Source organism: Sturnus vulgaris, chromosome 1, assembly GCF_052056855.1.
Source record: "Sturnus vulgaris isolate bStuVul1 chromosome 1, bStuVul1.hap1, whole genome shotgun sequence".
Classification (NCBI taxonomy): domain Eukaryota; kingdom Metazoa; phylum Chordata; class Aves; order Passeriformes; family Sturnidae; genus Sturnus; species Sturnus vulgaris.
In genome coordinates this window covers 43,150,815-43,176,276 of record NC_142243.1, presented here as the reverse complement: position 1 = coordinate 43,176,276, position 25,462 = coordinate 43,150,815, and the positions used below count along the sequence as shown (strand labels likewise).

At 39.1% G+C, this 25,462-nt stretch overlaps 1 protein-coding gene across 1 annotated transcript in view; it reads left to right on the top strand.

The window, feature by feature from the left end:
- The first annotated feature begins 2,212 nt into the window (after nucleotides 1–2,212).
- The window catches only part of SNRK (SNF related kinase), a 39,083-nt gene continuing 15,833 nt past the window's right edge, over nucleotides 2,213–25,462 (top strand). Inside the window, exons 1-3 of the mRNA XM_014884059.2 lie at nucleotides 2,213–2,366; nucleotides 12,296–12,393; nucleotides 13,746–14,439. Coding sequence (XP_014739545.2) covers nucleotides 13,851–14,439 — 589 coding nt within the window. The 5' untranslated portion in view covers nucleotides 2,213–2,366; nucleotides 12,296–12,393; nucleotides 13,746–13,850. The remainder of the gene's footprint in view (nucleotides 2,367–12,295; nucleotides 12,394–13,745; nucleotides 14,440–25,462) is intronic.

Here is a 25,462-nt window from a genome sequence, read left to right as displayed (position 1 = left end):
GGTGAGAATTTTTTTTTCCTGCAAATGTGTCCTTTTCCACCACCTGTTCTCCCACATGAGCAAACATACGGAAAAGTTGAGTACATCTGAGTGCAATATCCTGTGTGGCAGTGCAATAGATGATAATGTGATTTCTAGCTGATATAAAAAAGTCCTTTATGCCAAAATATTTTGCAGAGGAAGACTTAGTGAGGCTGAACTGAATCATCATTTGGTCTTTGTGAGATGTGCCTTCTTCAATATGCCAATGCAAACCAACTGGAAATATGTAATTATTGTTAACTAGAGTGATGAAATCTAGATTTAAGTTTTAAAACACAAAAAGCATGAGGCATCACCTGATCACAGCAGGCTCAGAAATCCAAGTGGTGCATATCACACACTTGTGCAAACTAAGACTTGAGAAATCAGTGATAATCAGGCAGACACAGGTGACGGGCTGGTTATTGCAATCTCCTACATCAAATCCATCTCGTAAACTCAGCAATCAGTTGTGTTTTATTGGCGCTTGAATGCTGTAAAAGTGGAGAATCAAGCCTGATTGGAGAATGGAGAATTTAGACCATGGAGTGGTCTAAATTATGACCAAATCATGAAATTCTCATTCTTGAAGGAGGCAGTGATCAGACTAAACATATCCTGAAATCTTCACGTATTTTTAAATTTATTTCCCCTTTGAAACCTTAAAATACAAAATCATTATGTCCTTTTTATCACATATGATCACGCTACTTCAGTTTAGACATTCCCTGAACTGTATTTTCTGGATTAACGTATTCACAATGATTGGTTTCAAGCTAAGAAATTCCAGGCTAATTCAATAGCCTCTGCTGTACATAAGCCATCAACAAAAGAATGACATCTAAATCGTGTCAAAGCATGGGGAAAAATGAAAAGCAGTTCTCAAACTTTTTCTTAAAATTAGGCTCTAGCTGTATAATGAGGTTTTTTATTCTCTCTCCATATATCTTGAATGGCCATTTTTATTTGAAAAAAAAATACCAGGGCACTTTGCAAAGTGCCACTTTCAAGTCTTTTAATTCCCTGGCTATTCAAAGATTTTCCTTCCTTGATCTTCAGAGGAAATTCTTGCATTATTTCTGATTCTCCGAGCAACCGCTTTGCTCATCCTTTAGCCTGAATGCTTCTGTTGCACAACCACTCGAGGTGTTTCCCTCACCTTCACTACCCAAACAGTCAGGTCCGTGTCCAGGGAAACAGCGCTCTGCCAGGTGTATGTGTACAGGGAAACTCTGCCAGGCTCGTTCCTCGGCCCGTTTTCTCCTACTTGCTTCAGTGCAATCCTTTCCTTTGACGCTCCCTTCTTCCAGATGACTTCCACCACACATCCTGCTCCCACCCTTTCCACCACAGGCGAACGCAACAGCAGCGTGCCTCGCTGTTCTCACACCATCGCTACCCAGGCCAGCTGCCCAGGGCACAAGGAGCACCAACGCCTGCTCGGGGAGGTGGTAGAGTCACCGTTCCTGGAGGTGTTTAAGGCAGGACTGGACATGGCACACAGTGCCATTGTCTGGTTGACTCGGTGGTGTTCGGTCACGGATTGGACTGGATGATCTCAGAAGTCTTTTCCAGTCTAGTTGATTCTGCGATCGGTATACCCTCATTTATACACTATTATTTCTACCCAGGAATCACAAGCGTGGCCCTTTCACGACTTTAAGCAGCCCGCCAGCCCAGCGTCCCCTCCAGAGGGACAGGGGTCCGCCAACTCGCCGCCACGCAGGTGGCGGAAGCAGGGGCTTCTTCACACTCTCCTCAGACCTTCAGCAGTTCGCCCTCCGCTCTTATTTCTTCCATGTTTATGGCGAATTGCCCAGGACACCAATGACACCGAGGCCCAGGGCAGTGCAGGGCAGGGCGGACCGAACCCGGCGGTCCCGGGGCTCCCCGCTCCGCTCCCCTCAGGCGCCCCGTACCTCTCCCGCCCCACCGCCGCCATTGGCCCCAGCCGTGACTGCGCTCGGCGCGCGGCCTCCCTCTCCCCTCCCCTCCCCGCCGAGCGGCGCAGGCGCGCGTTGGCCCCGCCCCGCCCCTCGCGGCCCCGCGCGAGCCGCGGCCGTTGTTGTCAGTCGCGACTCGGAGGCGCAGCAGTCGCGGCCGCAGCGCCGGGTCCCGTCCGAGCGCAGCGCGACGAGGGGCGCGACCTGCCGCAGCCCCGTCGACCTTCCTCACTGGGCTCTTGGACCCTCTCCGTCTCCTCCTCTGTCCCTCCTTCCCTCCCCGCTGAGCTCCCCGTCCCCGCCGCCGCTCCCGAGGGCAGTCGCAGCGGGCGCTGCCCATGCAGGGGGCGGCGCGGGGCGCGGCGCCCCGAGGAGACGCCGCCGCTGCCGCCGCTGCGGGCAGTAAGTTGCCGGCGGGGTTGGGATGCGTTCGGCTCGGGCTGGGCCGGTGGGGTGTGGTGGGTTCCTTCCTCCCCCTCCCTGCGCCTTCCCGTTCCTCCCGGAGCCGGCCGAGCCCAATGGCGGCCTCGGCCCTGGGGGAGGAGGAGGCGGTGAGGGGACGTTTCCCGGCCGCCGCCGAAGGTCGGAGTGTCGGTGCCGGCGGGGCTGGAGGAGAGGGCTTGGGGAAGGGAGGGGAGAAGCTGTTGTTTCTGCGGGCACGGCGGACTCCCGGGATGCAGGTGTTCCTGCGGGATCGGCGGGTTCCCCGGACGCGGGTGTTCCTGCGGGGACGATGGGCTCCCCGGACGCGGGTGTTCTTGCGGGCACAGCGGGCTCCCGGGATGCAGGTGTTCCTGCGGAGACGGCGGGCTACCGGGAGCCTGCCGTACCCCCGGAGTGTCCGTGCGACACGGCCCCCGTGTGACCGCGCTGACACCCGGCCCCGCGCGTGTGACCGGAGTGACACCGGTCCCCTCGCCACTCCCCCGCTGCTGCTGCCCGCGCCGGCTCCGCCGCGTATGTTCTCTTGCTGGGAAGGGGAAAAAAAATAAACAAGCGAGGCGAGAGCCCCGCGGTCCGGCCGCGGGTGCGTTTTAGGGGAATGACGGTGCATCTCGCCTCTCGGAATCCGGTGCGTAGCCAACAGGTTTTCCTTCGTCTCCTTGTGCCCAGGGCTGGAGCGTGCCCCTCCTGACAGAGGCTGGAAGTATCCCTTGTTCTTTGTCAGTACGTGCCTTGCTGCTGTCAGTACACTTTCCACGCTGAATTCACTGCCTAGAAATTGATAGAATAACTAGCAAGGTCCCGCATAAAGGTCTTTGTGCTTACTGTCAGCTGAGTTTTGGCATTCAGGTGCTTAAATTAATGGAAGATGACTTTTAAAGATAGTTGATGTGCAGTCTTGGTAATAGTTGAAGGGCAGATATGTGTGGTTGGTTTCATTTGTTGTTGTTTTTTTTTGTTTTGTTTTGTTTTGTTTTTTTAGTAAGTAGACTGAGTAAAGTGTTGGAGAACATCCACTAGGGCAAAACCCCCTATATTGGCCAGAGAATGGTTGGTGACAAAAGTGACCTATTTCCAGATTGGATATTTTTATTGGTAATAGATTCTAGTATATCTGTGAAGGAGAAACCTCTAGGTGGGATACATCCTTGGGATTTTTGCTTATTCACAGATAGTTTCTTATTGATCATCTCACTTCCAAGAGCTTGCTATGAGTAGATGAGGGCAAAGCAGTGTTTTCTTCAGTGGTACCATTACAGTTACTGGAGCAGCTGAAGTGTATTGTATGATTTTCAGCCATCTAGCATGAATGAAGTGCATGCAAATATGCTTACGCCTGCCCTCTGTAGTGCAGTCACTACTTAGTCATATCTGCTGCTTTTTTAGTGTTGTTTATTATGGATATATTTAGATCTTCAGGCTCTGGGGAAGGACCAGTTTAACAAATTTCTGCAAAGTGAAATCTGTAGAGAGATGTTTACTAGCAAATGTTTATTGTGTTGGAATTACGCATTTCTTTCAAGGCATGCACTGTTAGGAATTGGGTTAAGGAATGGTGGGATTTTTTTGGCAGATATATCACAGAAAGCTGGGAAATTGGCTCGTGGTTGTTTTTGTATTGTTGCTGATCCTTAGAAGGAATCTGAAACACATAAGAACTAATAATCATTGCCAAACAGTGCAATCAAATTTTACCTTGTGAATCGTGTCAAAATGTTTACTTAGACTAATATCTGCCCCTTTTACTTGTACGGCATACAGCATCCAGATTAGAGGACTTAGTAATAAAAACTAAGGAGGAGAAAGTCTAGTCTCGTCTCTTATTTTCCCTGAATATCCTAAATGACCAGAAAAGTGGTAGAATGATGACATGTTTTTTTTCAAGTGATTGGAAAGAGAAGCTAACCTGACTGCTGGAGCTTTGCCGGGTAGGCAAGGTAGCATCTAAGACAGACATTCATCTGGCTCTTTTAAGAGAATCTCTATGATCCACACTTGAGAGCTTCATGAAAAACAGGGAAAAGGGAGAATTGCATCTGAAGTGTACTTACTGTGTTATGGGTTTTGTTTTCATTTTACACAATTGAGAAGCAAGAAAGAGTTTGAGTGCTGGACACTCTACAGGTTACTGCTGTTCCTTGAATCATCCTACTATGAGAACTGATACTGTTATGTGGTATGGGTGGTTGCACTGTAATAGTCAGCTTTCTGATTATTTTAAAGAAATAACATGTTAAGGGTGTGCATGCTAATGTGCTACTGCAGATACTCCTTTACTTGCAGCAATTATCTTGTGTGCTGTTCTGACCAACCTGGTCTCTTCTAACTGCCTTTTAATCATACTTTAATAATTCTTTTGCAGTCTACACCTTCAGTGTATCATTGTCCCTTTTATCCCACTGGCAACTGTAATGCCAAAGTAGCACCTTCCTTTTGCTTGGCCTGACTTGCTTTCAAGGGCACGGTATCCTGGTGCAGCGACATCTTTTCCTCACAATGTATCTCTTGTGAAAGAATGCACTTCCTTTTTTGGATTTTCAAAATTTCACTGACATACTGTAGCTGTAAAACTTATTGGTGAACTTCTGTCTATTCCTACTTAATAGTGTTTTCTCATTATGTCTTAAAATAAGAAACCAATGAAACATGGTTCAGATCAGGGATACAGAGCTGAGCTGCAGTTTATGATTAATATAGTAATATTAAATTGCATAAGCTCTTAACTTTAGTAGCCTGTGAGGTTCTGCCCATCTTCTGTGCCATATTATTTTCAAGCACCTGCCTGAAATGCTACAGCTGCTATAATAAAGTACCTGTTTTAATACACATAACAGTATTATGTAAGAACTTAAGAGGATTAAAAAAAAAATAGTATATTCCCTTAAAATTCTAGGATAACTCACCCTGGCAGAGTTCTCATACACATAAATTGATTGAATGACCAGTGTTAAGAACTTAATGAGAAATAATTATACTTACAAAATATAAAACAGAGCATGTTTCTGAAAAGCTGAATCCCTCTGTTATAGTGATCTTCTACAAGTCCTGGGACACAAATATTGCACTGTATTTGACAGCCTGTTTTCCTTTCTTTCTTTATGTATCATTGTGGGTTTTTCTGCAGCTGTCCCCTGTGTAGTTACTGACTGGATTTTACTTGAGACATGATAGCCTAGACTTTTATAATATTAGTTCATTTTAAAGTGTGGCAAATTTCAGGTATATGGCTGTTCTTGACTAATTTAGGATGCTTTAAATGAGAGTGAACTATTGAAACTGAGTAACTGTAGGCTGGAGTAAATCTGTGTATCAAGATTTACGCAGTTTGTGGCCTAGGTGGAAAACAGCAGGCTCAGACCAGCAACAATTAAAATTCAAGTACTGAATTGACTTCATGTTAGCAGATGTATTGCTAAACAAACAAAACTATCTGATATTTGACCTTGAAGATACTAAGAAATTTAATAGAAATTGTTATTGCTTGTAATAGGTACTAAGAGTATGCACACAAATTTGCATCTGAATACTTGTGTTCGAGATGGTGTGTGATGCTTTCACCTCCCTTGATACAGAAGAAAATAATGTTGGTGGTTCTGAATTCGAACACAACAAAGATGTAGGTGTTAAAACAGTGCTAACATTGAAATATTATGCCACACTGAAGTGTTCATTGATTAATGGCATAATGTTTAGAGCTCCTGTTAATGGTCTTGGCTGCACTGTCTGGTATGACAAAATTATGTGGTAATGTTAATAAATAGACATTTGAAAAAGGTGAAGCAATTCTGAGAATTCATGAGGATGGAGGAGATGAAGCAGAGTCTCTAAAAGAGTTTTGATGGAGAAATCTGAGTTACCTGCTTAATTTTCTGTAGCTGAGAAAAAAAATTTCTGTTACTGGCAACTGCAAAACATGAAAATTTCAGTTGAAACTAATTTTTCTGTATATTATGACATCACAGGGTCAAACAAAGTTTTATAACTGATTTACAGATACAGAAGGAAGGTACTAGCAGATATCACAAAATTTGGAGCAAGTCCTTTTAAAAGATGTTATCACATACTACTATGCAGAAGATAATTTATGAGATGTGGCTATTCAAGAAGATCTGGTATTTTCCTATACAATAATACTTCAGGAGCAGCTTCAGAGCTTAAGTGCTGTATTGCTGAAGCCTCTGGTATGTAAACAGGGTAGTGTCTCTTGCTTTTTGTTCTTTAAAAATGAAAGGCCACATGCTGGCCTTCGAGAGAAGGCATAAGAGGAAAACAGATACAACATGAGATTAATTGCTTTTGGAGCTGTGACTGGTGTGAGGACTTTAAATGGTGTAAAGGTATTGCTGAGTTCTTAAATCCATAAGGCAGCTTTTGTTTGTCTTGTGTAGTACCTCCTCTGAGAAATGGAAAGTACCTTGTGAACTGCAGCAAATTATCAGCAAGGTTGTGAAAGTACTTCGGGCTTTTAACATGTTTCACAATTGGAACCAGTACCAGTAACTGCCAGTGATGGGTTTGCCAGTGGATCATCTTCCATCAGTCTTAATGCATCTGTCCTCTTAATAGCTTTGGTGTCTAGTCTGTAATCATCATCTTGCTGTTACTGCTACTGTCTTACTATTGCTTTGCAATCTGTAGGTCAGCGTAGTCTGTATTTTTTCTCATTCACCTGCTTGGAAAGAAAAAGGAAATAGACATTCTTGACTTTTAAAGTGGAGGCCATGAAGGACCAATTCTGATCCAGTGGCTTCTTTAAATTGTCTGTATTGAGGGTGATTCTCATACAGACACTGACTATCAAGTGGAGTTTATACAACACAGTTCTCAAATTTTAGTTTGCTCTTTGCTACTTTTCTGCAGACCCATTCACCACAGCTTAGCTGTGTGAAAGAAGAAAGCTTAAATTGTCGTACTCTATGTGACTGCTCTAATCTTCAAGAAAATAGATGATAGACAGCAATCTGTAGGTCTGAAAATTTGGGGATTCCTTATCTAAGAAATAAATGTGTTCATTAACTGATGATATCCTGAATCATGCATTGTATCTTTTGCAATTTTCTTTTTCTCGTGCATTGGATCTACGTCAAAGTGTTTTGCTCTTAGAAGTCAGATCATGCAGACTCTCGTCATTTTCTGTTACAAAATGCTGTTAGTAACTTCTTTCTTCTCAAATCTGTAATGGTGCTACCCTTCCCATCCTCCCAACATTTTATTAGTCCAGGAGCAATGTTTTATCTACTTTATTGACCTGCCAAATATTTCTGCTGCTGGCTGTTCACTGAAAAATGGACCTTAGAATTGAAGAATTCTTGTTGGCATTTTGCTTTTACTGCAATTCTAAGAAGAGTTAAGGCTAGACATCAGTAGCTCTAATGCCTGCAATACATTCTAAAATAATGAAACATTAACATTTAATTACAGATTTCCCAAATGTTTAGACTGGCAGAACTTCATCAGCAATTGGCACCTCTTATATCTTTTCAGAGCAAAATTCTATACACTGTTTAAACCTAAGGAGTACAGTTAAATTTTGCAGATTAATTCTTCTTTTTATGTTTGCCACACAGCATTACTTGATAACTCTTCATCATGATTTTCATCATTTTAGAGGTAGCCAGTGCTGAATAGTGGAGAGGTTTGCTGATCTATCTTGGCATTTCAGTAACACAGTATGGGCTGGATAGATACTGAGACACTCAGGCCTAATAGAATAATGAAAGAAGTGCATATACACCTTGAAAACTGTGTTTTCAAGGTGTGTGGTGTTTTATCGTGGAACTCACTGGGAACAGGAGAGTTTATAGGGTTTATCATCAGTGAAAGGGAAGATATGTGTGTATGCTGTGGTGCAGTCATGTAAAGTGGGAAATAAAGCTTTAGAGGGCATTGTGTATATAAGGGCTGAGTTGTAACACAGCTGCCTCTGTGAATTGTGTCTTCCTCTGCCCCCCAAAAATGCTGCATGAACAAAATGTTTGGCTGTAGGGAAAGCGTAGATTGCTGTGATTTCTTTGAGTACCTTTGAATGGTAGTTGTGAAGGCTTAGGCCATAGGAAGGTGGATTATGACACCTGTGTATGCAAACAGAAGGAGAATACACTTTCCTGGGGTCCTGACTGTCATATTGAGTCTTGAATATTCAAGAAACACTGGGTACTGGGAGCTTAAGAAGTTTGAAATATGCTGGAGGAGTTGTGTAGTGGTAAGTTTTCAGGGCATGTGAGTGTATGCGTTCTTCACATGTCACTCTTGCAACACCTTTTACCTGCTTCTAGGATGTTGGTGCTCCCTTATACCAAAAGAAAGGTGATAAAAAACTCTCTGGAGGAAAGGAGATTGACACATCAGTGAAGCGTCAATAACAGTAACAGTGCAAGTAGTGGCTCATATAGTAAGTAACAAGACTGTTTCTAAAGGTTCAGAGATCAGCCTGTAAAGATACCTTACATTAGGATGGCAGATAAAAATTAGGAGGAAATATTTTAAAAAATGTGAAAAATTATACTTGCAGTTTGTTTACCTAGTTAATATGTCCTTCAGTTTGCTCTCAGATTCTGATGATTTGTATAAATTCTTTTCAGAGTGAAAAAAATTGCTTCTGAATCTCCATATTCTGTTTATGTCAAATTTTGGATTTAGTGTTGCTAGGAACACTAGCAACATAAGTCTTACTCTCAACATACAATTATATAATAAATAAATTATTGGTGTAGATGCTGTTACTTATCTGGGACAAAAGAGACCAAAAGGAGAAACAGGGTAAAATTTCTTTAACCTATCTGGTAGATGTGTGTAATATGTGCATCCACTGAACTATTTATTCTAAACTCCTGTTAGAGAAAATGAAAGCATGTACTTTTAAGAAATTATTAATTTGATCTATTTGGCTATCTGCTTTAGGACACAATTTATTTTATCACAGACTCTTATCTGTGTTGACTGAATCTCCATTTATTGTGAAGGGAGACAGGAGTGGTTAGCTGTCTGTGGACGGACGAGTCCCAGTGAAGACTACTTCAGTTTTTATGTCTGTTAGACTGATGCAGGGAAGTCTTTGCATTGATAATTTTTCAACATTTTGTTTAAATGGGACTGTGAAGCTTAATTTCTAAAGTAAGCTAATACACACATTAAGGTAAGATGAACTAGGCTGGTCTTACACACAGTATGTAATCTAATGGAAGTTTTTGAATAGAGTGAATTGCTTAAAGAAAAACTACTGTCTCTGAAACATGCTCCTTTTTCTAAACAGATCTATTCATCCATCTTTTAAAGATGGTTGAATCACAGTACTGTTGTTAAGCTTCTTAATAGGATGCGTGTGATATTACAAAACAGCTCCTGCAGATCTCCATTAAGGGCTATTTGCAGTGTTTTGTGGGATAGGTGTATGAGCTTCTGTGGAAAGAAGGATCTGTTCTGCATTTATTTACTGCTAAATGTCTACATTGCATAAAATGAGTATCGAGGGCGTAGCTGAGTTCTGGTATAATTAGGGAAAAATGCATTTTTAGAACCATAATTAGCCACATGGATTAAACGCTGCTAATGGTTACTTAACTCACCAACTAGAAAAACGTAATCCTAATGCTGAAAAATGAACTTATCAGGGACTTAACATAATGTAAATGAAAAGACAGGTAGATATTTTCTGTGATATAAATGTCTCTTAAATACTTTTTCTCATGCTGTAATTTGGCTTGCTGCTAATGTGTGACTGGTGGAAATTTTGCTTGTTTTCTGCTTTAGTCTGTAGTTCCTTCATTTGGGAAAATTTTCAGGAGGTCACATTGTAAACTAGATCACCAAAATGATCCATCATTAAAAGTAATCCTGTTTTGGAGGGCCATGGCAAAACCAGAGGTTTGCATGGTTTCATCTATAGTCAGCCCCAGCAGTTTTACTATTGTAACTAAGGAGACAACAACAAAGGGTCTCAAAGAGGCTCCAGCTTGAAATAGTGGATCCTTAAGTACAGTCAAAGTCCTACTTTTTTGCTCTCGGGAAAAACTGAGAAAAAGAGACTGCTCTGAAATGTATTGGTATGGCAACTGTGCTCCTTTAGGTAGCATATTTAAATTGTAACCAAGGCTTGCATCTATATACATAATGACATTTTCCTATCCACTTCCTACTGCTGAACAATTCTTAATTTCTGTATTTTCAAACCATGTGTTGCATCTTAGATCCCTGTATTTAGCTGTGGTAGCTTCATCTATGCAAATTTATTTTAAAGCCATAGAGGTAAGGATTAGTTGGTCTGTTATTTTGGAGACTTTAAATTAAACTGTTAATGAATGTGCATTAATTTTCTTACAGCTAATGGGGCTGTCACATTAGTAAATACAGTTTATCTTCCATTTCTGTAAGCTCTTATCCTATTGATTACTGTCTGATATATTTCTCCGTGGTTTAAGCATAACTGTTTTTTGCTGGAATTCTGTTGACAGGTTGATTTTTATGCACATTCTGTGATTTAGAGTTAAATCACTTGTTGAGTTTGTACAATGATGGTTGAATATGTGCCAAGTGAACAAAGTAATGAGCTTAAATCTTTCCTTACTGCTGAGTATTGTAGTTAAATTCAGACAAGTTGTCTTTAATTTGTGTGCTCCAGTTTTCCTTTAATTTCTTTAATCTAGAAGCAGTTAGAAGTCAGATTAGGGTGCTGTGGAGACAGGAATACTATAAAGCATGTTTGTGTGGTTTTTTTATTTTTTAAATCTGGCAATCCCTTTAGGAGCGAGATTCTAGAGTCACACAACCATATGGGGCGCAGCTGATTAATATATCCCTTCTTGCTTCGTACAGGCTAAGATTAGGTGGTTTATGTGTGTGCATGGACTGTTTTTCATTAGTCTTCATTCTGAGGCTAGGTCAGTATAATGGAACATTATACAGCTATAACGTAAAGTATTGCTTGAAAACATTGTCACTACACAGTAGTGGCCTAAAAGTAGAATAGAACAAACCAGAAAATGAGTAGAGAAGGGTGAGAGGAATGCTAAAGCCTGTGGAATAACTTCTGCAAAAGGATTGATAGACTAGGATTAGAAGAAAATTGAGCTGAAGCTAGGAAGGGAGGAAACTAATTCTGTAACTTGCTTGAGGCAAGGTAAATGGAGTATGATAGTTCTTGATTTGGAACAGACGGTGAATGAGAAGATGCACAAATTATCAAGAGATTAAAAACAAGCAAGAGGAAGTGGTTCTTCTCAGAGCACATAGTTAAGATATTCAGCTCTGCTGCAGTATCTTCTTGATGCTAAAAATTCACAAGCTTTAATAAAGCACCTGCCCAGTTGCACAGGAAGGGGTGGGGTGGAATCCATCAAGTGCTATTAAACACAAACTCACTGCTCTCAGATGTAAAGAAGTTTTTGAATCTCTGAAAGATAAGGAGAGTTTTATTGTTTATTGTATATGCCATTGTACTATGTTGTTCCTTATGCATTTTATAATAGTTTCTACCAGGTAGGAGAGTGTTTGGCATGGGCATTTAGTTTAATGTAGCATGCTTTTATTTAGTTTTGTGATTTTTTGATTGAGAATGGGATGGTGTTATATGGGAATGGTAGGGGAAGCTCTGTAAGATGAGCAGTATGCGACGTGTTGGGAAGCAGATACGCCAACCGTCTTCTAGTGGAGTGGTTTTTGGAAGGGCATGTGAAGTATAGTGCTTAGTGGCAGAATGAAAGGGTGCATACAGCAACACAAAACCCAGTGAAGTTTGTTGAAGCTTGATGACTATCATTAAAGAAACATAAAACCCCAAACCTCAACGTTTATATTGTTTGTTGTTGTATTAATGCTTGTTATACTTAACCCTGTTCCTTGTCTAGGTTATGAAGCTTTGGAAGTTAATTGATTTCATTCAAATTTTACAGGGGTGGAGGTCTCAAACTGAATTCTATGGGTTTTGTGGAAGCAGACAGCTGGATAGCGGAGAGGTTATACCATGGCTCCAGCTGACAGAAGCAGTAAGGTGAGCTTGTTAAAAATTACAGAATCCTCATAGGACCCCCAACCTTGTAATTGAATTCATATGAAAGCAGGTTCATTAGTTTCACTGTCTGTGAAATAACTTGTTTAGCAGGGAGTTTTTTTAATCTAATGCTTACATTTCAACTAGAGAATAACTAATGCAAGGGGCTGTTTGTTTGCCAGCTTCCTTTACAAAGTTTTTCTTTTTGAAGTTCAGTTTTGAAACTGAAAATATATTCTAAAGAGCTATGTTTTCTGTATTTTAGACTTGGCAATGAGCCATGTAATTTTCATATTTCTGACTACTTTGCACTCAAAGATGGAGAAATGGTTAGCTTTTTGATAGCTACAGTTTTTTATTTAAACCTCAATCCAGGTTAACAATGCAGGAAAAGGTCCTGGGAGGTTTTGTATGTGAAAAAAAAATAATGACAATGGGATGTAAGATCTTCAAAACCAGTTTTGAATATGAATATTTTATAAGTTGGGTCTTGTTTGCTTAAATGCCAAGTACTTGGTAAGCAGGAATTCAGTACACAAAAGCTGAACTCTTGAGTCTTCTCTGCTTCTTTCCCACTCTTCTTCCCTTTGTCCTCACTCATTCCCAGGACTGATGAACAGATGCAGCCTACCTCCAAACTTTTTATCACCAGTTTGTATAACTTCAGTCAAAATATTTAACAAGACATTTTATTTAGCACTAAGTACATCCAACCCAGATGTTTCATTTCAGCATTTAAAGCTTTGTACACTTGCTGTAATTACAGTATTGATTGATAATGCTGAAGCTAATTAGAGTAACAAAATTAAGTATTATGTGTTACACTGAGCTTTGCTAAACAGAAAGCTGTTGAAAAGGAGGAGGTAAAAGTCCCAAGTCATGCCATCAGAACTATGTATTAGAGCTGTTTCATGCGCAATACAAAGGGATGTGCCAAAAATGAGATGTATTAAGTATATTCCTCTTGATGATATTCTGTGCTGCCCAGCTGTTTTATAGTGTATCTGGAAAAGTTACAGATTTCAGCTTTGCCAATTTTAACAGTCCTTATAACGCCGATTTCTTCAAGCGCTGCTTGAAAGATTTCTAACTCAAAACAATGAAGGCCTCTGAATTTGAGACAAATTTTTATTACTGCAGTGTTGAAACTCACTTTCTTCAAGCACACTGATAACGTGATGTCAGAAATCTGCAAGTTAGCACAGCCTGCTTTATTAAAACCTTTGCAAAATTTTGTGAAGATTATTTAATAATCTGTAGTAATGTGCTAATGTAATTTGGAGTAATTACAGGATAATAATTTTGCTTACTTTTGCATAAATATAATATAATCTTGTCTCTTTGTTTTTTAGGTATGCTTGGCAGTGATTATGGACTATTTATTTGCATCAGATACTCTTATATGAAAATACCACTTTTCCAAAGAGCTTAAATATAATCTCATCTTCTGAAACAGAATGGCAGGCTTCAAACGAGGATATGATGGAAAAATTGCAGGATTGTATGACTTGGATAAAACTTTGGGCAGAGGCCATTTTGCTGTAGTCAAACTTGCTCGGCATGTCTTTACAGGTGAAAAAGTAGCAGTCAAAGTCATTGACAAGACCAAATTGGACACTCTTGCCACGGGACATCTCTTTCAAGAAGTCAGGTGCATGAAATTAGTGCAGCATCCCAACATTGTGCGTCTGTATGAAGTGATTGACACTCAGACGAAGCTTTATCTCATCTTAGAGCTAGGGGATGGTGGAGATATGTTTGATTACATCATGAAACATGAAGAAGGTCTCAATGAGGATCTGGCAAAAAAATACTTCGCTCAAATCGTTCATGCTATATCCTACTGCCATAAACTGCATGTAGTTCATAGAGACTTAAAACCAGAGAATGTGGTTTTCTTTGAAAAACAAGGACTTGTGAAATTGACTGATTTTGGCTTTAGCAACAAATTTCAGCCTGGAAAGAAGCTCACCACAAGCTGTGGCTCTCTTGCCTATTCTGCTCCTGAAATTTTACTTGGGGATGAATATGATGCACCAGCAGTGGGTATGTATGTCTGCTTTGGATTCAACCAGTGATCTATAAACATAAATACCATGATTTTGTACCTCTGTGTTCTGTTTCAAGATAATGCACTATGTGGAAGGGAGCTAATTAGCAAGAAATGTAACCTAGATGAGCTGTGGACGAGATAATACTGGAGCAGCTCTGTTCGAAGGAGATACTCAAACATTCTCAAAAGTGCTTAAAAGTTCTTTTTGTATGAAATGATGCAAATGTATACATTATAAATTTTAAAAATTTTATTAATGATAATGTGGATGCAATGGATATATTTGTAAATACTCTGTTAGACAGAACCCATCTTCTTTTCAGAAAAGTTGTCTGTTTGAAATTTATTTTTAACATGACCCTACACTCCCTTGCACCCTACCACGAGTGATTTTCTATGCTCAATTTAGTCATGTAAGAATAGCATTGTGAGCCCAGTCTGCTTACATGTTCTGCTGCAAGGTGGTGGGAAGCCATGTGTACCAAGTACTAACTCAGCTATCAGAGGAAGAGACAGGGAGTTAAATTACAGAAAGCTTCAACTCCCTCTATCCCATCTCTGCCCTTTTATTGTCTGAGAACCAAAAGTAGCAGATGAGTTCCCAGTTGCTCCTGATTGTGTAAAAGATACAAGAAGTAGTAATGTATAAATGAGTCTTCATGTTTCTAGCTGCAAAGTGGAGTGTGCAGGGTGGACTGCTACCTGTAATTCTCTTACTGTCTCTCTTGGGTCTACTGGTTATTCTAGTGGAAGTAATTTAGAGTCTTTTTAGAATAGCTGTAACCATTGATGGGGTCACTGAGTATTGTCCTGTAGTCATACGGATTGCTTAAATCTGTTAGTTGAGGTACAGCTCACTTCCCCAACAGGTGTAGGTACATATAATTGCAAATGATGCTTCAAAAATAACTTCTGGTAGTCAACATGCCTCTTGCTCTTGTTCTTGCTCAGTGTCTGATACTTTCACAGGTGTTAATAGCAGCCATTAGGACTCTGTACACAGCTCTGTGTTTTGTTATGTTTTATAGTAGTGACTATGGTGATGGTTTAATTAAAGACAGAGTTGTTCAGGTTTTTGCTAATTTACCTGAGGTAAACAATCAGCTTATTTTATGTATTGACAGGCACACTGTTGAACTACAATTCTTGCATTATTTTAAAATATAAAAATTTTTAGCTATTAGGTATTATGTTCTTTGCCTAAACATTTGAATAACACTTCATGGCTTCTAACTTTGAATAGGTATTGTACTCTGTTTGGGTTTTCCGGACTTGAAAGTACTTTCCCAAGTGTGCTATAATTAGGAATTTTGTATCTCTGTTATTTCTGGGTTTGCAAATCCATGCTGATGCTACAGTAATACTTTACAAAATGATTTCTATTTGGAGTCAGATGATTTAGCTGAGTTATGGTTTTATTAGTGGAAAACTAGAGCTCCTAACTCCCGAGTTCTTCTGTGTTCTCCTATGTCTCTTTATTTTGAGATTTTCCTGAAGCATGAGTGTAACTCATAGCAGAGGCCTTCAAAACTAGATGGGAAAGTGCATTTGTTAATTATTCTGTACAATGCCTTATGTGACTTACTTCTTGAAAAATGGAATAGCAGTCAAATTTTGGAGGATGAGCAAAAAGTTAGGTTTTGATATTGCGGCCCAGTTGAAGATTCTTGGGGAAAAGGAGGTGTGTGGAGATTTAATGGGGGAGGGGGAATTAGGAGCATTATGACCAGATGGTCCAAATTGAATTATATAGTTAACACGGCATGCTTTGTTAATGTAATAATGTTTGTTAGAGGACTTTGTAAACAATGAGGGGGGTAAACTTCTGAATAGTACTAAAAGAAAATTTTTGAATAGATTCATAGAGCGGAAGGTCTGGTTAATATAGAATGGATTGATGTGAACAGTAGAGAAATTAGGAAAAAATTAAATTCTTTTAACTAGTGTCTAAGGATGACAGTTATCTTCTGAGAACATTTAAATACATCTCAGTGGTTAGTTTTTGCTTACTTATTCCCCAGTATGCTGTCTCAGCTACTGGATACTTAAAATTTCTGTCCTAGCTGAGCAATTGCAGTGCTTGTATCCTAACATTTCAGTGGCATATATGCGCTACAAAATCTCTCTGAAGTATTGTCAGTTACCAGAGTAAAAATACCAAAATTTACTATAAGATTCCAATAAGATTATGACCTTGAAGGGTCTGGATTTTCCTTTCCTAACTATGGGTGAAAAGGTAAGATTCTCTATACAAGTTTTCTAAATATGATTAATGTATTTTCAATACAAAGATTGTGGGGGGAAAAATAGGGCCTTCTTTAAAGCCCTCTTTCCCCCAAAGAAATCTTAGATGTAAGTTTAGGAAATCTGTCACTAAAAATGTAATTACTGAACTGAGGAATCAGTTTCTGCAAACCTTTCTTAAACTTGAAAGATAAACTTTCATGCTAGGATGGGGTTGTACTTGTGGACTAAGAGTATGTATAAATTCAGAAGTAGATATTTTGAAGAAAAAGTTCATCAGTTACATTGTGATGCCAGTAACGTGCAAGGTGTGTATATATAGCTTGAAATAGTGGTGAAGTGCTGTGAGCTCATTCAGTTGTTGGCTGAATGAGGCTATTAATATTGCAATAATAGTGACTGACAATGGCAAAGATTCTTCCACCAGTTAGGATGAAATTACATTACAGCTGAACCAATCTAAAACCTTGCTCCCTCATAAAAAGGAGGTCATGCTTTCCCCAGTGCAATGACATGGTCATGCCCCCTTGTGAGCATCTGACCACTTGAAATCCAACTCACTTCATTAAAATGACAAATTGAAATGGATTCCCCTGCTTACACACTGTGCATATTAAAGTACCTTTGCATTCATTGTGTTTTTAAAACCCCACACCTTTTTTTATTTAGGCAAAATTGTTGCAATAATTGGGAGGAAAATTGATCAGAATATGTGATGGGTTTTTTTGGCCAAAGAGTTTGCCACAAACGTGGGTTTTTGGATCTCTTTTGAATAATATTAGAATGAGTATATAAAGGAAGATAATTTACATTTTCTTTCAACAAACAACTGAAATATTTAGGGCAAGTCTTTATTAAGTTATATGCATAATAAAGATAATAGAAAAGCTTGCTTTATGAAAACAACTGTTTCAGCTAGTTGAGGGAATAATCTGCCCTTTGTGATGTCACTTGAAAGTTTGCACACTTGAAAAGAGCCTAGTTAATTTAGGTCTCTCATTTCCTTTTGTGTTTAAAGCTGTAGTTATAATGATGCAAGAGGAATATTGGGCAATGATCGTATGTTCCCAGGGCTTTTCAAAAAGCTGAGTGAGTTAGATAATGAGAAGTTCTGTTGCTTGTAATTTCCCATGGTTTTTTCATACTTAATTAAAATCTGTTCCAATCAGAGGAAACTGAGAGGACTGTTGTTGGACATAAAGTTCATTTCCTAAATCAAATGGATGTGCTACTTTAGATCAGAGTTCAGTCTAGAGCAGTGGTGTGATACCGTGAGCTGCATCGGTATTTAAAGCTTGATAACTACAGATGAGAAAGAACAGTCTGCTTCCGGTAGTACTCTTGCTTTTGCTCTACCAGCATCTATAGAAATTGGATTGTTAAATAAATAGAAAGTGCCTCTTTCCTAGGTGATAAAATTTAGTTGGAGTTTTTCAGATTAGTTGATTCTTTCAGAGGAGAGCAGGTTCTATTTTAACTGCTTGGCATCTCTAAGAAGTGTGAAGTGCTGTGTAGGCTACAATAAACGCTGGAAGACATAGACACTTGTGATAGGTTCATATTATTGTAGTTGGTATTTTGCAAATGCATGGAAACATTTGCAGAGTAAATTCATTCTTCTGGGAATGAAAAATGGGCAAATTCAGATTGTAGCATTGGGATTTTGTGTGTTTAGCGCAGTTGAGCACTGGCCTTTAGAAAAGTACTGTAATACATAAATAACGTTGTGTGTAAATACCATCACAGTTACTTAGCATTGGAGTCTGTCATCACAGCAACACAAAGAGAATGGTGGCAAGATGTTCCTCATAAAAGGCATGACTAACAGGAATATTGTGGTTACTGTAGCTCAGTGCTACTCAACTGGCACTTTGTTGTCCAAATCCAACTTGGTGCTGCCCTGGAAGTTGCAGATAACTTCTGCTGCGTTAGTAGCTAGATACAGGCTTGCACAACTCAGACCAGAATATCTTCTGTCAATATGGTAAAACTATGTATTCATTACCTAGGCATATTTTTTTGAATACAGAAGGAAACTGAGACTTTGTTATACATACACTCTGCTTTCCTGAGATGATGATACACTGCCTTTAGACTCGCTTTGTGTTTGTTGGAATGAACCCAAATTGTTTTCTTTTCTTTTTGCATCAAATGTTTGTAAGGGCTTTTTACTTGAATACAGTGTTGCTGGAGTGTGCTTAGTGTTTCAAAGCTTCAGCCATGATCACAGGGTGCTTGAACATAGCCAGCTAGCCCAAATGACCTTGTCTGGCCTGTGTGGAGCTAGTTTGGATGTTGCTGGGTGTGTATAACACTTTATTCTCAAACTGAATGACTAATGTAAACCCGTTCCCAATGGCTATATACAGTGACCTTTTGCACTAAAAAAATACTGAATATAAGATTTGACTGACTGGTGTTAAAAAAAACAAGGTTGTAAGATACTTGCAGATCATAAACAATATTGAATAATTGAGCATACCTGGCAGCATTTTGGAGTTTCAATATGCTCAAAATCAGAATATAACTAAGCTCTCAGAAATGAGAAACGTTTCTCTGTTTGTTTTGTTTTGAAAATCTCCCTTTTTGTTGTTGTATTGCAACATTTCAAACCATTTATACTTAGATACATTATGGAATGAGTTTGAGGCTGGAAGGGTGCAGAAAACTAGAAGTGTGATACTTAGCTGCTTCCAGTATAAGCTGTGCCTTCCCTTCTGTTTTGCTTGCCTAAGTGCAGAGCTACCCCTTCTCCTGGGCTGCACTCTGCTGCATGGCTGGCCATTTCATGAATTGACTTTGTCAGCTAACTTGACAGAAAACTGTTAGAAAGCCAAAACCTGACAGAAGATCTGCTCTCTACAGGCTTACTTCTGCCAGGTTAGCAGAGCTGTTTGTTGCCTTAGGATTGAGTGGAAGAGATGGTGCATAGGAAGTGAAGGGAATATGGAGCTTGGAGTAGAGTGCCGGGGGAGAGTGGTAGGACCCGTCTCTTGAGTTAGCAAGTTTAAGTAAAATCAACTCTGCCTGGCTCACTTACCTTCACTTTGTGTGTAAGAGAAACTCCTTTGACTGAAATTCATCATCATTACCAGTGTATTTTTAGGAGAATTGCCCACTCTAGTTCTTGACTTCAAATGTTTTTAAAGCAAAACAGAAGGAATTGATATGACTACCAGGTGTATTTCTGTCCTGCTGTCTTCTCTAGTGTACTGGTGTTAGTGGCCGTGTTTTTCTGCCTTCACCTTGCTGTGCTGTGTATCTCATGCTGAGAAAAAAACTGAGTCAAATAAGAAATTAACTTTTTAGAAGGGGCAAGTAGAAGGAATTGGCTGTAGAACACTTTTAGAAAGTCGCACTCTTGAGGATAACAAAGAATTTATGTTTTGTGGCAAATAGTATGCAAATAGTGAAGTTTATTTTTAATGAAATGGGGATTCAGTTTTCATGCAGTATGCTATCCTTTGGATTTCCCACCCCCCAATCTAATTACTGTACTGACAAGAAACTACTTTTAGTGCTTAAAATGGAGGATGTTATGCTGCAAGGATTGGAGCCTTGTATTTGGAAGTGAAGCTTTGATGTGATGGGTCTGCAGTGAACAGTGGGAATCCATGATCCTGATAACTTCTCAGTAAATCTGAGCCAGCTAATATTTATGACGTATAATTTATGTTCTGTTCTGGATTACTTTATGCAGAAGTTTTCATGCATTCACCAGTAAACTGCTGGGTGAAACAAAGAATAATTTATCCAAGTGAAACTACAGAGAAGAAGCTGTCAAGATAGACTTCAGTTACTGCCATATCAGCTAAACTGTAATTTTAAGTATAGGGATATAGTCATGTTGCTGTGTTCATGGGAGAGCTGTTTTCATAGTATTTCAAGCTGTTGTTATGAAGCAAGGTTTCGTTATGATGAATACATCTCCTCAGCCAGGAAGCTTAATTTCATTTATCTTTCATACAAGTACTCAGATTAATTATTTTCAGTCCATGGATGACTAATTTGGCAATACAGATCTGGTAGGACCGAAATCAGTCGAGTACTACCTAGTTATAGAGCAAATGCCCAAGTTTTGCATTAATGTGTAAAACTGTATTCAGATGTAAATTTTTGTAAATAAAGTACAAAATGTGCATTATACAGCTAAATTGTGTAGGAAAAGATAGTCCATCTGAAAACATGAAGAATTTTTAAGATACCAGGAGCAAATTATCATTATATACCAAAACAAAGTCGTTGCAGTGAAACATGTACAATAGCTGTATGCGCTGTATGGACTTTGATATGTCCAATGATTTTGAGAACATATTTTAAAAAGAAGAGAACTTCTTTTTCTGTTTAACTAATTCATTTATCCTGGCTAGTTATTGTCTGGAGTAGTAGCACTGGAATTTGTGCAGAAAATGCTGGTTTGTTTTTTAAATATAGATTCAGTAACTTTTTTTGGCTAAACAACAGATGTCAAAGGAGATAAAATATATTTTTAAAAGCAGAACTGATGATTTGGAGTAAAACAGTCTATTTTTGAATAAAGGCAGTGGCATGTGTTCAGTAAGACCTTTCAGTGGTGGTCTTTTTTGTTAAAATACCCTTACTGAAATATGAGCTGCATTAGTTACTAAAAAAAAAAAAATGGACAACTGTTTGTATTTGAGTGGTTTTACTCAACCAGCAAAACCCATGCTATTGACTTCGGGGAAAAATCATGAAATCATAGAATGGTTTGAGCTGGAAGGAACCTTAAAGACCATGTATTCCCAACCCTCTGCTGTGGGCAGGGAGCCTCCCACTAGACCAGGTTGCTCAGAGGCCCACCCAGCCTGGCCTTTGACAGGGAATGGGGCATCCACAGCTTCTCTGGGCAGCCCGTGCCTCACCACCTTGGCAGTGAAGAATTTCTTCCTAGTATCCAATGTAAACTTGCCTATCTCAGTTCAAAGCCATCAGCCTTTGTCCTGTCACTCCATGCCTATGTGAAAAGTCCCTCTCCAGCTCTCTTGTCTCTCTAGAACCTTCTCTTTTCCAGGCTAAACTACCCCAACTCTCTCCGCCTGTCTCCACAGCAGAGGTGCTCCAGCCTTCTGATCATCTTCATGGCCTTCTCTGGACTCACTGCAGCAGGTCCATGTCCTCCATGTTGGGGCTCCCAGAGTACTAGTTGCCAAAGTGAATGAAGATAGGAATCACTTCTAAAGATAAGACTTAGTTACTGATAAGTGTGTCTTAGTCAAGTGAAACAACTTAAAACAGAGTTTCACCAGACAGATAAGCTAATTAAGGAAATAATTTGCTTAATGCAATTTGCTATTTATGCTCTTTTTTTTGAGGGACAGGGAAAGGAAAAGATTTCTCTTAATTCTCTTGTCTGCTATGTGTACTAATAGTAATATTGATGGTATTTTTAGTGCTTTAAAACAAAGAAAAACCCCTGTTCTGCATGTTAATTTAAAAAATGTTAGCCTTGATTGTGGATATTTTCTTCCTCAGCCTTCAGCAAGGGAAAAATAAATCTCATTTTACAAAGATAAAAAAAGTTAACAGATGGTAGCATCTCTGAGAACTGGAGAGGTCAGTATACAAGTTTACTCAAAGCCTTTTTCATGAAAAATTAAAGAATGAAAGAATAGTTAAATCAGCCAAAAGTTGAGTATATATGAAAAAGTAATCCTTGTTCTTTACTCTTACACTTGAAATTTTAATGGTCTGAGCATATTCCAGATTTGTCAGTGGTCTTTGCACATGGCAATGTAAAAATATATGTGATACACAGAAGTGCTAAAATCTTTTAACACAATAATTCTCTACCTTCTTGCTACTGACTTTTTATGCAAGGGATGCAACTTTTTATGATTTTTAGCTTGTATAGGAATGGAAATACTTCTTTTACTCTCTTTTTGAAGCACAAGTATATCAACAAGTACCATTCAAATGATTCAGTGGTATAATAACAGCTTTTATCTTTTGTACTGTTGTATATAATGTTTTATCACTATTTTTATTAAAAGTCTCATTTTCTGCAGTGTTTCTCCTGTCATGTGAATTTTTACTCTCAAATTGTGTTTTGGTTCTTCAGACAATTATATGAAGCTGTGCTATGCGTTTGAGTATTCATTCAGTTTCCCTCAGCCTATTCTTGAATGGGTTCTTGAATTCTAACTTGTAACAAGCATGCTTGCCACTTATCCTCGGGAGCCACCAGCTGTACCTGCTCCTGAATCTATCATGGAGGGTTCCACCCTTCAATCCCAATGAAGTAGTTTACAACGGGGATTTTGTGTCTTGAGGTCAGAAGAGCAGTCTGCAGGTCTGCAGTTGCTCCCTAGCCCTGAACATGCCCAGAGTGCAGAGATACTGATGATTTTACATAGATGTTTCCTATTTAGCTCTGCATACAAGAACTGGGTGTTGATGTGCTGGTGTGTTGCATCTCTTCCAAGGCTTGTATTCAGCAGGTTTCTATGGATTGTTTCTTCATGAAATCTGCTCTGAAGAGGTAGCAGCAGCAGGGTTAACATTCTTCAGTGCCTTAACACTGTGGTTAGAATATAGTCCTGGAAATTCGGGTTTAATTCCACCCTTAATTTATCTACAGTCTGTTTGTTGATACCTCTGTAGTGGCAAAATAAGCATATAAACACTTCTGTTATCTCCATAAAAGTTGGTTTGTTTCCTTTTAGCTTAAGTGGCTCCTAGTAGAAAATAACTGTAATGTTCAGCTGTTATAGTAAATAATGTGAAGAGAAATTTATAAAACCTGGCTAAATTTACTCTATATTACAAGTCACTTTTAAAGAAAGAGACTTTCTGTGGAAACATATATCTTACCAGCTGAGCAATATACACTCTAAACTGTTGAGCAGCTCTAAATTTAAGTTAGGAGGGGGAAAAAAAACCCTTTTCCCATCAAGGTCTAAAACAAACAACTTCAGTAATTAGACTCAATTTACATTATGTATGTAAATGCATCTATTCTAAAATGAGTATGGATTTTTAATTGCTTAAAATCACAAGTTTATGTAACATACATAAAGTGGAACAAATGTCTGACTTCTGAGGAATGGTAGAAATTTGAGGGAATTTGAAGCTATAAGTATCCCGTGTCACTTAAGTTGTTACTGAAATCCTAAATACTTAACTTAGGAGTAAATCACAAACTTCAGAAAGCAGTAAGTGACTAATGAAATGGTGAAGAAGATGAATATGGATAGCCTTTGTGCAGTGTGCAAACTTGAACATGACAGATGTTTGACCACCCTGTGTTTAAGACAGGCCTAGCACAGACAGCTAATGTTGTAATTTGGTTTCTATGGCAGTGACTTCACATTATGTAAGGAAGTTGCATATACACAGTCCTGGTTGTCATGGTTTGTGGTCCTTTCCTGATTATTTAATGGCTTAGAAAACAAAATGCTCTCTACTGCAACTAGTTACTACTGCTTTTATTCTTATTTTGTTCTTGTCATAGCCATGACAGTTTTAAGTTACCCAATTTAAAGGCTAAAATTGTATCTTGAGATCTTCATAGGACTTTTGAAAGAGACCTTGATTTTGGCTATAAGATAGTACTGTGCCTTCCTTTACTATAATAATTTGGTGTTTTGCAGGTGATTAAGAATGCTAAATGCATGCAGTATGTTAGGCCTAATTTCTGCTTTTCCACCAGTTTTCTAAAGAGAGCAAATTAGATGACCCTTGAAGGACAAAAATAAGCAGTTTCCATAAAGCCTTCATCTGCTAATTGCTAGTTACTAAGAGTAGGAAAAGAAATTGTGAAAAATAAATTATTGTTTGAATCTGCATTTTAAAGGTGGTCTCTGTAACCCTTCTCTTCCTTGCATTCCTTCAATTAAGGGTCTCAAATCTAGAACTGGCACTGACACTGATTATGACAGGACAAAGCTCTGGTAATGAACACTGTCACGTGTGGCTTTGTGTATTGTTTGGGGAAATAATAAAATCTGGTAAATATACATTATAATAAAGTAACCTCTGATTATCCTTTACTAACTTCTCTAAGATAACCCTACTTAAAGATCCTGCATCTTTCAGCAGGACGACACTGTTCTGGAATAGAAGAATTCTCCAAAATGGACTATGATTATTATATTAAATGGATGAGCAAAAATTATATATTTAGAGAACAAAGCAGTAAATTTAAGTATTTTTGCAGTATATTTTCTGAATTTGACTGAAAAATATGCAGCTGTGTTAACAATAGAGTCTCGTTTAAGGTGGTGTTGCATCAGTCATCTGGTTGGTTGGCTTTAGTTGCATGAGGAGTTGCAAACAATTGATGTGGTCTGGTTAAACTGTGGCACAGAAAAGGGACAAGGAATCAACCCCTTGTTTGGAGAGTTTGAAGGGGCAGGACAGAACCCTTGAATGTATTCTCTTAGTACACCTGCAGACATCCAAATGCTTGGCTCTGCTTGCAGAAATGAGAGGCTTGCTGTAACGGGATACTGCAGGGCTTGTGAAGATGTTGCTAAGATGACATCTGTGTTGTGACATAATAAGGTCTGCACTAAGCCTCCCAGTGATTTTTCAGTCTTATGTGTGGATTAGACTTTCTCAGGCACACTATTATCTTGCTTCCTGGTTGTTAGTAGACTTTTAAGTTTTGCTGAGGCTGCTCGGCTTTGTCCATGACACTGCAAGCTGAGTCATTTTAGTCACCTTGGCTGTAGGTGCAATGAAGTTGATCTTTTTACAGCTACAGCTGTAAAAATAGGCTGAGAATAAAAGCCATGTAATTATTTCTGTCCA